Source organism: Hypanus sabinus, chromosome 10, assembly GCF_030144855.1.
Source record: "Hypanus sabinus isolate sHypSab1 chromosome 10, sHypSab1.hap1, whole genome shotgun sequence".
NCBI classification, from domain to species: Eukaryota; Metazoa; Chordata; class Chondrichthyes; order Myliobatiformes; family Dasyatidae; genus Hypanus; species Hypanus sabinus.
The window spans coordinates 82648823-82663903 of NC_082715.1; the positions used below are offsets into that span (position 1 = coordinate 82648823).

General features: G+C 37.4%; 1 protein-coding gene across 4 annotated transcripts in view; it reads right to left on the bottom strand.

Moving 5' to 3' along the window:
* Positions 1-15081, bottom strand: part of rab23 (RAB23, member RAS oncogene family) — a 75883-nt gene that overhangs the window by 27080 nt on the left and 33722 nt on the right. For all 4 annotated transcript variants that reach the window (XR_009514408.1, XM_059982269.1, XM_059982268.1 and 1 more), the window contains exons 4-5: positions 8472-8628; positions 1540-1622 (exon numbers count right to left, since the gene is read on the bottom strand). Coding sequence is in view for 3 of the 4 variants with exons in the window: in XM_059982269.1 (XP_059838252.1) it covers positions 1540-1622; positions 8472-8628 (240 nt within the window). In the remaining variant the exon portion in view is untranslated. The remainder of the gene's footprint in view (positions 1-1539; positions 1623-8471; positions 8629-15081) is intronic.

Consider the following 15081-nt stretch of genomic DNA (forward strand, 5'->3'; position numbering starts at 1 on the left):
AAATTTGACGATAACACAACCATTGTTGGTAGAATCTCAGATGGAAATGAGAGGGCATACAGGAGCGAGATATGTCAACTAGTGGAGTGGTGTCACAGCAACAACCTTGTATTCAATATCAGTAAGACAAAAAAGCTGATTGTGGACTTAACGAAGAGTAAGACAAGGGAACACATAGCAATCCTCGTAGAGGGATCAAAAGTGAAGACAGTGAACAATTTCAATTTCCTGGGCGTCAAGATCTCTGAGGATGTAACCTGGCCCTAACATTATCGATGCAGCTATAAAGAAGGCAAGACAGTGAATATACTTCATTAGGAATATGAGGTGGTTTCATAGGTCAACAAATACACTCAAAAACTTCTATAGATATACCGTGGAGAGCTTTCTGACAGGCTGCATCACTGTATTGTATGGGGAGGCTACAGCACAGGACCAAAAGAAGTTGCAGAGAGTTGTAAATTTAGACGGCTCTATCTTGAGTACTAGCCTACAAAGTACCCAGGACATCTTCAAGGAGCAGTGTCTCAGAAAGGCAGCATCCATTATTAAGGGCCTCCAGTACCCAAGACATGCCCTTCTCTCATTGTTACCGTCAGGTAGGAGGTACAGAAGTGTGAAGGCACACACTCAGCGATTCAGGAACAGCTTCTTCCCCTTTGCCATCTGATTTCTAAATGGACGTTGAACCTGTGAACACTACCTCACTTTTTAAATATGTATTTCTTCTGTTTTTTTGCATGATTTTTAATCAATTCAATATACATATATTGTTTAAGATTTACTTATTTATTATTATTTTTTCCTTCTTATATATTATGTATTGCATTGAACTGCTGCTGCTAAGTTAACAAATTCCACGACACAATCTGGTGATGGTAAACCTGATTCTGATATCAATATTGCCAGTTATTAAAATTTGATGAGAAGAATTGTTCAAATATCATTCAAAATACAGCTTGATTTTTAAAATATAGTTCAAGAAGTCTTTATATGACAGCAGAATATAGTGTGCCTCCTACAATCAAACACATCATATGCAAGAAACAAATTGTGCTACATGAATTATTTTTTTCTGTTCTACATATGAAACTGAAGAGAAGGAACTTCTATTATATATCACCGTCTGCATACACAGGTATATTTATTTATACAGCATAGAACAGACCCTTCTGGCCCATCATCCAGCAACCCACCTGTTTTACCCTAGCATAATCACAGGACAATTTACCATGACCAATTAATTTACTAACCGGTACATCTCTGGACTATGGGAGGAAACCAGAGCACCCAGAGGAAACACGAGTGGTCACGGAGAGAACGTACAAACTCCTGACAGACAGCATCAGAAATGAACGCTGAACTCCAATGCCCCCAAATCTCTATTAGCCACGCTAACCACTACACTACTACAGCGCCTTATTATAGTAATGAAAGCAACTCATCATAATCTTAATGAAACAATGTTCTTAATTACAAACCAAAAACCGATGGAATCTAATAAAATGCAAGTTTAGATGTGAAAAATCCGTAACTCACCTTCATTCACATTCAAATCCTCCTTTACAGAAGCCCGATAAAATCTTAGCTTCAACCTTTTAGCAAGAGCCTCCGCTTCTTCACTACATTTCAAATCAGAATTAAAACAGATATAAACTTGAGTACTTTATCTTTTTGACATTAATAGGAATAAGATTATGCTGATTCTGTAAAGGTAACAGTTTGCATATATAAACTTTTACTTCCTCTATATCACTTGTTGCCCTTGAAGGTTTTGATATCAGAAAGCAAATAAAGAATACAAATTTACACAAGGGCATATGGAAATCTTGAACACTCACTCCACTCCCGCAGAGACAAGTACATTGAGGCTGGGAACCTTTTGCAACTATGAAAAATGAGAATGGTAAATTTTTGATAGGTAATTACACAATTCAAAGTAAATCAGAGAGAAACTTAGCTCTGATCTTATTAAAGAGTGAAACAAACTCATTGTAGATGGTGTACGCTGCAGTCTTGGTATGCTGGTCATGGAGGGAATGAATGTTTCAGCTGATGTCTGTCTATTGTCTGTAAAATGCAGTGTAATTACTTGCCAAACACACTACTACAGAATCTCTTGCCTATGCTGTCTACCGTTGAGAACAAGGACAGCAGCAAGTTCCACTCCAAGTCACATTTTAACCCAACATGGAAATACTTTGCTCATCATTTATCTTTGCTGGATCTAACTTCTGTAAACTCCTCCCCACAGCTGAAGAAATATTCAGTGCTGACTGATTGGGCTTCTGGTGAAGGAGAATTGATTGGATTCAAAACAATTGGATTGCCTTGTCCTAGCTTGTTTCCAATTTCTTCGATATTATTAGTGCTGCAAATATCCAGCTAAATAGCAAGCTTGTGTCCTGTAAATGAGGGAAATGATCTGGGAGTCAGGACTGGTATTACTATGGCTCCTCAAACCACAGACAAGGCTAGACTTTTTCTTAAAAGGCTAAAATGGATGTGGAGTTGAGTGTTCCTGTCAAGAACAAGAGTAGCCATAGGTCTTGTTTCTGAATCACACTGGTCAAGGCATGCCTTTTATCATTTTGGTTATGATTGACAGCAGACTGATTTGATTAGCTGGATTGGATTTGCCCTCCCTTTTGAGACACATGATTTTTCACATTTTTTCCACTTGATTACTGTGCAATGTAGCAGCTTGACTTGGAGTTGGGAAACTCCTTTTCTATTAAAGGTAAGTTTTAGGTCTCAAAATGTTTCTCTTTCCCAATTTAAATTCTTCCTTCCTATTGTTGTTGATGTCGAATTTGTCTTGATTACTCTGAAATTGAGCTATTGATATCTCAGTCACTTCAGTCATCATTCCCTCCTGATTGTTTGATTTCAATTTTAGTCATTCACTTGTAATGTTAGTTTGGGTATATATGATAATGAGTAACAAATGAACACACAACTGCTTCGTCAAGGTGTAACAAGCTTTGTATGGGTCAAGTGGGAATTGGTTTAAATAAAAACATTCAAAGACATTTATATACAGGAAAAAAATCTGCAGATGCTGGAAATCCAAGCAACACATACAAAATGCTGGAGGAATTTGCTTTTTATTTTTTTGCTTTTAGTTTATGGGCTGACTTTAAATTATTAATATTGTTCAAGTGTCATGTTCTCCGGTTGCTCCTGAATCATTTCCCCTTCTTCCTGAGTTATGGGTCATGTGTCTTTTTAACCTTTTATGATATATACAATTAGTATTGGCATGATGGATAAGTCTATTAATTTTATCTCTTGGAATACTAAACCATCCGATTAAATGTAAAAAAAATTTAAAGTATTCCATAGACTAAATGCTAATATTATTTTCGCACAGGAGACCCATATTAGGAGGGAGGATAATCAACGCTTTTTTAGATTCTGGGAGGGCCAACAATTTCACTCGAATTTTACTGCCAAAATTAGGGGTGTGTCTATTTTTATAGACCCCTCAATTTCGTTCACACATCATGAAATTATCTCTGACCCACAGGGCAGATTTTTGTTGATTGCTGGTTCACTTTTTAATCGAAAAGTGGCTTTAGTTAATATCTATGCTCCAAACTTTGACTGCCCTGATTTTTTTAAATGTTTATTTACTTCCCTCCCTAATTTAAATGAACATATGCTGATAATAGGTGGAGATTTCAATTGTTGTTTAAATCCTTCGATGGATAGATCTAAACCTATTCGAACTCTTCCGAATAGATCAGCCTCACTTATTAATTCCTTTATGGTTGATTCGGGAATTACTGAAATATGGCGCTTTTTGAATCCTAAAGACAAAGAATTTTCATTTTTTTCACATGTATATCATAGTTATTCTAGAATTGATTATTTTCTTATTGATCACAGTTTATTAACAGACGTTATTGATTGTAAGTATGATTCTATAGCCATTTCGGATCACGCTCCTTTGAAGTTGTCTATTAAGGTGTCGGATTCCTCCACTAGCACTAGATCTTGGAGACTCAACGCTACTTTGCTTCAAGATCCAGAATTTATCACCTTTAATAGAACAATAAATTGACTTGTTTTTTTTCAACAAATTATATCGAAGAGATTGACAGAGGAATACTCTGGGATTCTTTTAAGGCTTTTATCCGTGCACAAATTATCTCATATTCCGCTGGTAAAAGAAAACAAAGGTATCTTGATATAGCTATGCTGGTGGATAAAATTAAAGAAATTGATAAGATTCATTCCGTGACTCCTACCAAATAACTTTATAAGAAGAGAGTTGAGCTTCAAATGGAACATAGCTTATTATTATCTTCTTCAATTGAGAATCAATTAATTAAGACCAGGGCTCAATTTTATGTTCATAGTGATCGAACTGGTAAATTATTAGCTAACCAATTAAAAGCTAATTCGACTAAGCGACAAATTATTAAAATTCGTAAACAAGATGGTAATTTGACTACTGATCATAAAGAAATTAATAAAACTTTCCAAGATTTTTATAAATCTTTATATCAATCAGAATCTGATGGTGATCTGTCTATGATGGATGATTTTTTTAATAATTTGAATATTCCCAAACTGACAGATGAAGATCGGAGTTTGTTTGATGCTCCTATTTCTATGGCTGAAGTAAGAGAGGCTATTTCATCAATGAATTCAGGAAAAGTCCCTGGTCCTGATGGTTATATTATGGAATTTTTAAAAACTTTTTCTTCTTTGCTTTCCCCATGGTTATGTGAAATTTTTAATGATGCATTTACTAAGAAGAAATTACCTCAATCTTTTTATGAGGCTACTATCTCTCTAATTCTTAAAAAAGATAAGGATCCTACCTTATGTGCATCCTATCGCCCTATATCGCTATTAAATGTAGATTCTAAGATTCTTACAAAAATTTTAGCTATTAGGTTAGAAAAGATACTGTCACAGATTATTTCAGAAGATCAAACTGGATTTATTAAGAACCGGTACTCCTTTTTCAATGTTAGAAAATTGATTAATATAATTTATACTTCCTCACCCAGAACCCCAGAATGTGTCATTTCATTAGATGCTGAAAAAGCTTTTGATGGAGTTGAATGGACATACTTATTTAATGTGTTAAAAATTTTAATTTTAGTTCTAAATTTATATCATGGATTAAACTAATATATTATAAACCTGTTGCTTCTGTTCTTACAAATAATCATAGATTCTCTTTTTTCAATTATCTCGCGGTACGAGACAAGGTTGTCCTTTAAGTCCTTTATTATTTAATATTGCACTAGAACCTTTAGCCATTGCTATTCGTGAATCACCTAATATTTTTGGTATTACCCGTAATGAGAAGTTATATCGGTTATCACTATATGCTGATGACTTGTTGTTATATATTTCTGATCCTGATAGGTCTATTCCCGCTATTCTATCCTTGTTGGTTCAGTTTGGTAGATTTTCTGGTTATAAATTAAATTTAAGAGTGAATTACTCCCTTTAAATGTGCAAACTGTACTGAATAACAGGGTACCATTTAAAGTTGTTACTGATAACTTCACTTATTTAGGTATAAAAATTACCAAGAAACAAAGATTTATTCAGATTGAATTTTTTACCTTTGTTTCATCAAATTCAACAACTTACTACTAGTTGGTCTCCCTTATCCTTATCATTGGTTGGTCAGATTAATGCTATTAAAATGATGGTTTTACCGAAATTTTTATATTTATTTCAAGCTTTACCAATTTTTATTCCTAAATCTTTTTTTGACAACATATTCAAAAATTTCCTCATTTGTGTGGCAAAATAAAAACCCCAGGTTAAGTAAAAAGCAGTTACAGAAACCTAAAAAAGATGGTGGTTTAGCTTTACCTAACTTTAGATTTTACTATTGGGCGAATAATATTCGAAACTTAATATACTGGAAACAAGATTTGGACTCACCATTATGCCCACAGTGGGTAAATTTGGAATGTAATGATGCACGAGGATATTCTTTATTCTCCGTTCTTGGTTCTTCTCTTCCCGTTGATTTAGTCAAGTTCAATAAACAGATATCTCACCCGATTGTCAAACATACATTATGAATTTGGTTTCAATTTCGTAAGTTTTTCACTCTGAGAAATTTTGTTCTTGATAGCCCTATCTTATTTAACTTTTTTTTTTAAACCCTCCTTAATAGATCAAGCCTTTAGCGTATGGAAAAGGAAAGGTATAATATGCTTTCGTGATCTTTTTTTTGAAGGTAGTCTGATGTCTTTTGACCAACTTTCTAACAAATCTAAGTTACCTAAAACTTATTTTTTTTAGATATTTACAAATTAGAAACTTTTTAAATAAAGTTGTACCATCCTTTCACAATTCAACTCCGATGGATTTTTTAGATATAATTTTTACCTTGAATCCTTGTCAGAAGGGTTTAGTGGCTCTTATTTATAATATGATCATGAAGATACAACCAGAAATATCAGGTAGAATTAAACAAGAGTGGGAAAAAGAGCTTCATTATGCTATATCAACAGAAAAATGGGAAAAAATTTTACAAATGCTTAACTCTTCTTCTATATGCGCTAAACATGCTTTAATACAATTTAAGGTGGTACATAGAGCCCACATGTCTAAAGATAAGCTTGCTCGATTCTACTCCCATATTAACCCTCAATGTGACAGATGTCACTCAGAAGTTGCTTCATTGACCCACATGTTCTGGTCATGTCCCACCTTACATAACTATTGGAGGGATATATTTGCTATCATTTCCTCAGTTTGGAATATTGATTTACAACCCCATTTTATCACTGCAATTTTTGGTATACCAATTGAGGATGGTAGTCGATTTTCCCCTCCAATTAGACGAATGATCGCCTTTGCAACTCTAATGGCTAGAAGGTCTATATTACAAAATTGGAAAGAAGTAAATCCTCCTACCATGTTTCAGTGGTTCTCTCAAACTATTTCTTGTTTGAGCTTAGAAAAAATTAGAAGTACTATTTTTAACCCATCAATTAAATTTGAAGAAACTTGGGGACCGTTTATTCGACATTTTCATATGAGTTAACCTCTTCCGGATCTTTTCTTTTTTTATCCTTGTTCTGGTATGGAGTTCCGGAGTTCTTGACACTATCATGTATATATAAACTATTATTATCGCCCATGTTAGTTTAGGTTTATTGTTTTATTTCAATATATATATTTTTTTGGTTTTTTTCCTCTCTCTTTTTGTGATTATCCTTTTTTATATACAATTAATACAGGTTTGATTGATATTTTATGATGTTCCTTGCTGATATCTCAATAAGATATTGATATCTTACTACTAATTTAACTTCAAGCCTAGTGTATTTATAACCTACTCAATATTATGTTATGTTATATTTTTTTTATATACAAAACTTAATACAAAGATTGAAAAAGAACAAAATGCTGGAGGAACACAGCAGGCAAGGCAGCATCTATATAAAAGAGCGCAGTCAATGTTTCGGGCCAAAACCCTTCCGCACGAAGTTTATTTTATAGTTTAAACCTTCGACTGAAGCAACTTGTCAACACTACTTTATGGTGCCCTGGGATCTGGCACCTAATGGTTAATCACCAGTATTTGGGATGTTATCTTGTGGATAGTTGAGGAATCCAGACTCTAAGTCATTCAATCCAATGGTGTTGCAAAGCTGCAGTGATGGGCACTGTGCTGGATGCAAGTTGAGGCAGCTGGCTGGATCAAGCATAATCAGATTTAATACTTTCCCACTACATAGGAATTCTCTGGGTCTACCTGTAAGCTACCACAGTGTACAATTGCCTGCTGTTATACTACATTCTTCCAGTCACTTCTTGTGTGTCCCTCTTCCATTTCCACACAGTGATCTCAGGTTTCATTTCAAGAAACTAAAACTCTAGCTGGCTACTCACTTTGCCACAGAGTCTAGGGCTTTGGCTGCCTGGGCCCTAAGATTTGGAGTTTTACATATGTAGCACTCCAATGCTTCAAGTATCTTTTAGGTTTGTTAAGCTCAACTCATTGAGAAATTTTCTGGTGAAAAATACCTCCTGTGGGAGTTAAGAGTCATTTAAGACAGAAAGAGGACCTTGGGCCCACTGTGTTCATCCTAACCATCTGGTATCTATCTATACTAATCGCATTTATTTGCACTCGGTCCATACCCTTCCACGACTTGATGATTCAAATGTTTGTCCCAATAATACTTAAATGTTGAATACTTGCTTCAATTACACTCTGTGGCAGTGCATTCCATGTTACAACCACCTTCCAGGTGAATAAAAATGCCCTCAAATTCCCTCCTAATAGTCATCTTAAACCCATGTCTTCTGTTTTGGACATCTGTGCTCAGGTTTACTTGATAGCATTCCTGTGAAACACACTGGAATGTTTTACAATATTAAGGCACTTTATAAATACAAAATTACATATTTCAACTATATGAAATTGAGCAATTTACAATGCAAGTCAACTTCAAACAAAAATGTTATTTACATACTTTTTAAGAACAGTTTCATCCAGGAGGTCTATCTTGTTCTGTACCAAAACGGTAGGGATATCGCCGACTTCAGCCTCAACTTTTTCCTTCCAACTTGAGATAGCCTCAAAAGACTCTCTGTCAGTGGTGGAAAATACCAGCACACATGCCTGAGCACCTGTGATCAATTATCAAAGCAACTAAATTAAAAATTGGACTGATCTCACGAGCATTATGAATATACATTGAGTACATATACATTTATGTATTACATATATATGCATTACTCAATGAGATATTTTCTGGTCGTTTTGAATTCTGTCCCACTGCAATTATTCTACAATGTGGTCTTGACAATATTATGTTGTAATATCAGAACATTCACCACTCTGGATCATAGATGAACATCTCCAACAACAGATATTTACTATATAGCATAACATGGCTCTTCTCAGGAGTTATCTTTTGATATTGAATCCAATAATCAAAGAGAGGAACAGAAGGGAAATTTGGTCAAGGAGGTAATGTTTGAGCTACATGTTAAAAGGGGAGATGCAAGCAGAGAAGGTGTGTAGGGAGCACATCCCAGAACATAGGGGCTTTTGAGGGCAAAGAAACATCATTAACCTTGAAGTCATTAAGTTTGACAATGACCAAGGTGAGAGCTGGAGAAGTGCAGAGTATTATGTTTTGTAACTCAAAAACTAATAGAAAAAGAAACACAGGGAGTGTGGAGAAAATAATCTACTTTGTTTTTACTTTCTGCAAAACATGCACACATACGTTGTGGTGTAATGACATGCGGCATTTAAGTACTTCTTCCATACAACCTATAATTAATTATGTAAACAAAGCATGCTTAATCAAACAATACACTTACGTAGGACCAACAGAATCTGGGGCAGCTTCTTCCACCCAGGCCATCAGACTGCTTAATTCATGCTGACACAACTACAAACCCCATTTCCAGAAAAGTTGGGATATTTTCCAAAATGCAATAAAAACAAAAATCTGTGATATGTTAATTCACGTGAACCTTTATTTAACTGACAAGAGTACAAAGAAAAGATTTTCAATTGTTTTACTGACCAACTTAATTGTATTTTGTAAATATACACAAATTTAGAATTTGATGGCTGCAACATACTCAACAAAAGTTGGGACAGAGTTAAAATAAGATTGAAAAGTGCACAGAATATTCAAGTAACACCAGTGTGGAAGACTCCACATTAAGCAGGCTAGTTGGTAGCAGGTGACGTATCATGACTGGGTATAAAAGTAGCGTCCATCAAAGGCTCAGTCTTTGCCATCAAAGGTCGTGGCTCACCCCTTTGTGCCAAAATTCGTGAGAGAATTGTTAGTCAGTTCAAAAGGAACAATTCCCAACGTAAGATTGCAGAGAATTTAGGTCTTTCAAAATCTACAATACCTAACATTGTGAAAAGATTCAGAGAATTCAGAGACATCTCAGTGCGTAAAGGGCAAGGTTGGAAACCACTGTTGAATGCGTGTAATCTTTGAGCCCTCAGGCGGCACTGCCTAAGAAACCATCATGCTACTGTGACAATTATAGCCACCTGGGTTCGGAAGTACTTCGGAAAACCATTGTCACATAACCCATTCCGTCGCTGCATCCAAAAATGCAACTTGAAACTGTATTACGCAAGGAGGAAGCCATACATCAACTCTATGCAGAAACGCCGGTGAGTTCTCTGGACCCAAGCTCATCTCAGATGGACTGAAAGATTGTGGAATCATGTGCTGTGGTCAGAGGAGTCCACATTTCAGCGAGTTTTCAGAAAAAATCGGCGTCGAATTCTCCATGCCAAAGATGAAAATGACCATCCTGATTATTATCAGCGAAAGGTGCAAAAGCCAGCATCTGTGATGGTATGGGGGTGCATCAGTGCCCACGACATGGGTGAGTTACATGTATGTGAGGTACCATTGACTCTGAGGCGTATATTAGGATTTTAGAGAGACATATGTTGCCATCAAGGCGATGTCTCTTCCTGGGATGTCCATGCTTATTTCAGCAGGACAATGCCAGACCACATTCTGCACGGGCTACAACAGCGTGTCTTTGTAGACACAGAATGCATGTGCTTGACTGGCTTGCTGCCAGTCCAGATCTATCTCCTATTGAAAATGTATGGCGCATCATGAAGAGGAGAATCAGACAACGGAGACCATGGACTGTTGAGCAGCTGAAGACTTATATCAAGCAAGAATGGACAAAATTTCCAATTGCAAATCTACTACAATTAGTATCCTCAGTTCCAAAATGAGTAAAAAGTGTTATTAAAAGGAAAGGTGATGTAACACAATGGTAAATATGCCCCGTCCCAACTTTTGTTGAGTGTGTTGCAGCCATCAAATTCTAAATTTGTATATATTTACAAAATACAATAAGTTGGTCAGTAAAACTATTGAAAATCTTTTCTTTGTACTTTTGTCAGTTAAATAAAGGTTCACATGAATTAACAAATCTACAGATTTTTGTTTATTTTTGCATTTTGGAAAATATCCCAACTTGTCTGGAAATGGGGTTTGTATATTTCTGTTATATGACTATCCTGTTGTATATAAGATTTATTATAAATTACTACAATTGCATATTTAGGTGGAGATTTAATGTACAAATTTTTACCAAAGTATATGAAGGATGTAAGTTATAAAGTCAATTCAATTCAAAATTACTGAAATATTAAATGCACAACACAACGCTCCTCCCTGCTTAGCAAAACATCCAACTCAACATAGAATGCATCTCAACTCATATCTATAACATATTGTGTGCGTGGACAAACTTCTCTGCCAATTCATTTGTAGCTGGGTGGTACGTGCAGATGTAATACATCTTATTCCATTAATTTTCAGGAATGACTGCAACTGTTCCGCAAAAAAACTGTGGACCATTATCACTAAGTGTTCTGGAACTTCATAAAGAGGTTTCTCAATACTCTCAATCTCTACATAAGGCAACCTCCATTAAAGGCAAGTTCATCCTGGCAATGGTAAAAATGAGAGAACTGGAATTTCTGCTGCACATTCCAGCCACTTTGAGATGCCATGTAGACCTGAGACAGTATGGGATAACTTCTGATTTCCTTTTGGATCATCTCAGCAGTGACAGGGAGACTTTTGTAGCAATCTGCAGCATGCAAAATGCCTCTTAACAGACTACAAAATTATATCAACGATCTTCAGATTTCATATTCAACATTTAAATGTGGAGCTGTTAAAAGTGAACCCTTAAAGCGTGGTGCCTTGAAGAGTCAACACCAAGGCTGAAAATGTCAAAGGAGAGGTGAGATTCAAATCACGCTGAAGTGCAGAAGGATGAGGCCTCCTTTGCCTACTATCTTGTTAGCGAATGTACCGACACTTGAAAATAAGATTGACGATCTGAGGGCAAGACTGCTCTATCAGAGGCAGATGAGGCAGATCTCAATTGTTTGTTGCATTGAGACTTGGTTAACAGCAAACATGCCAGACGCAGCTATTCAACCAGAAGCTTTTACAATTTTCAGAATGGATCGAACTTCAAATTTTGATAAAGAAAGAGGTGGCGGCGAATGCTTTTTAGTCAATTCTTGTTGGTGAATGCATGTTGGGGTTATGTCAACTTCCTGTTCCCCTAACTTAGAACAACTAACAAATAAATATAAACCACACTGTTTTCTTCGAGAGTTCTCATCTGTGATCATAACTGCCAGTGACCAATTATAAGCAAGCACTTGCAAAACTGCACAATGATGTCTGTATACAAGAAACGGCCCATCCTAACACATTTCAAATTATTGTCGGCAGCTTTAACCAGGCCTGTTTGAAGAAAACTGGCCCAATTATCACCAGCACATAATGAGTTGCACCGGGGGGGTCCCAATACAATAGACCACTGCCACTCTACAATAAAGAAAGCCTATTATTTCTTCCCAAGACTGCATTTTGGTTAAGTTGGATCATTTGGCTGTACTCCTGCTACCTGCATACAGAGTTTAAAGAGCAAGGCACCAAAGATCAAGACAAGTAAGAGGTGGTCACGGGAGGCTGAGGAACAGTTACAGGATTGCCTTGAATCAGTGGACTGCGCCAAGCTCAAGACCTTACCTGAGGACCTTACCAGGTTTATTGCATACTTTATTAAAACAGCTGTGGATGAGTGTGTCACCACAAAACCATTTAGGGTTTTCCCCAATCAGAAGCCCTGGATGAACAATGAAATCTGGAACCTACTGAGAGCCAGATCAGAGACATTCCAAGTCTGGAGGTCAAGAATACGACAAGAGATATAGGTATGACCTTTGGAAAGCGTCTTGGGCGAAGCGGAAATTCCGGACTAGAGTGCAATCAACAAGGGGTGCTCGACAGCTATGGCAGAGTTTGAATGCCATGACCTCCTACAAAGCTACATCTTGCGACATAGTTAAAGCACAGCTTCACTTCCAGATGAGCTCAAAGCCTCCTATGCTCATTTTGACCACCAGAACAGGAAGGAACCATCGCACATCCAAAAGTCTCCTGATGATCCTTTGGTCTCAGTACTGGTGGCCCCCATTTTTCGAAAGTTCGCTTTACGACAGCTCACTGTTACGAAAGATCTACATTAGTACCTGTTTTCGCTAACTAAAGAGGATTTTCGCTTTTACGAGAAAAACACGCCTGCTTTATACGTGTGTTTACCCCGAGAAAGACTACCATTACTGTGAAGCCTTGTGCAGGCAGTTGTGTGCGCATGCAAGTATGTGCTTATGCGTGTACGTGTGCATGTGCGTACATGCCAATTTTTTTTTCCAAATCGATGTTGGCTCTGTCTTCCCGATTTTGATAAGTGAAACTGCACCGTACATACAATATTTCTACTTTATATAGCTGTGTTTTTATCATATCATTCCTGCTTTTACTATATGCTCGAGTTATTTTAGGTTTTATGTGCTATTTGGTATGATTCGGTAGGTTATTTTTTGGGTCTGGGAATGCTCAAAAATTTTTCCTATATAAATTAAGGGAAATTGCTGCTTCACTTTATGGCATTTCGGCTTACAGTTTCATAGGAACACTCGACCTTGGATAGCGGGGGGGGGGGGGGGGGGGGGGAGGGGAGAGAACCTGTATCTGAAGATGACATGCAGGCTACCTTCAAAAGAATGAATCCAAGGAAAGTAGCCGATCCGAATGGAGTACCCAGTCAAGTACTAAAGACCTGCGCCAACCAACTGGCTGATGTATTTGCAGATATTTTCAACCTCTCACTGTGGCAGTGTGTGGCACCCACCTTCTTCAAACAGGCTTCAATCGTACTGGTGCCCAAGAAGTATGTGGTAACCTGTCTAAGTGACTATCGCCAAGTGGCCCTTGCATCCACAGTGATGAAGTGTTTTGAGATGCTGGTGTTGAAACATATCAGCTCTTGACTGAATGGTGACTTGGATCCACTCCAATTCACCTACCGCGCCAACAAGTCTTCAGCAGATGCTATCTCATTGGCTCTTCACACAACCCTGGACCATCTGGACAGCTAAGATGCATATATCAGGATGCTCTTTATCAATCACAGCTCAGCATTTAACACTATCATCCCATAAGACCATAAGATATAGGAGGAGAAAGGCCATTCGGCCTATTAAGTCTGCTCCGCCATTCAATCATGGGCTGATCTATTTCTTCCAGTCATCCCCACTCCCCTGCCTTCTCCCCATACCCTTTGATACCCTGGCTAATCAAGATCTATCTATCTCTGCCTTAAATACACCCAGTGACTTGGCCATCACAGCCACTCGTGGCAACTAATTCCACAGATTTACCACCCTCTGACTAAAGTAATTTCTCTGCATCTCAGTTCCAAAAGGATGTCCTTCAATCCTGAAGTCATGCCCTCGTGTCCTAGAATCCCCTATCATGAGAAACAACTTTGCCATATCTAATCTGTTCAGGCCTTTTAACATTAGGAATGTTTCTATGAGATTCCCCCTCCCCCCCCCATTCTCCTGAACTCCTGGGAATACAGCCCAAGAGCTGCCAGGCTTTCCTCTTACAGTAACCCTTTCATTCCTGGAATCATTCTTGTGAATCTTCTTTGAACCGTTTCCAATGTCACTGAAATCTCAAAACTAATCATTAAACTCCAAGACCTAGGCCTTAATACTGCCTTGTGCATTTGAATCCTGCATTTCCTCACTTGTAGACCCCAGTCAATTCAAATTGGCAAAAACATCTACTCCACAGTCTCCATCAGCTCAGGAGCACCGCAGGGATATATACTTAGTCCCCTGCTCTACTCACTTTACACCTAATACTGTGCGGCTGAGTACAGTTCCAACATCATATACAAGTTTGCTGATGACACAACTGTTGTGGGCTGAAGCAAAGGGGGTGAACTTGGCTGAGTGGTGTAACAACAACTTCTTACTCAATGTCATTAAGACCAAAGAACTGACTGTTGACTTCATGAGTCAGTAATCCTTGGAGGATTAGAGATAGAGAGGGTCAGTAACTTTAAATTTCTGGGTGTCACCATCTCAGATGACCTGTTCTGGACTCATATTCAAATATTATTGTGAAGAAAGCACAAAAGCGCCTCTACTTCCTCAGGAGTCTGCTGAAGGGTCTCGGCCAGAAACGGTGACTG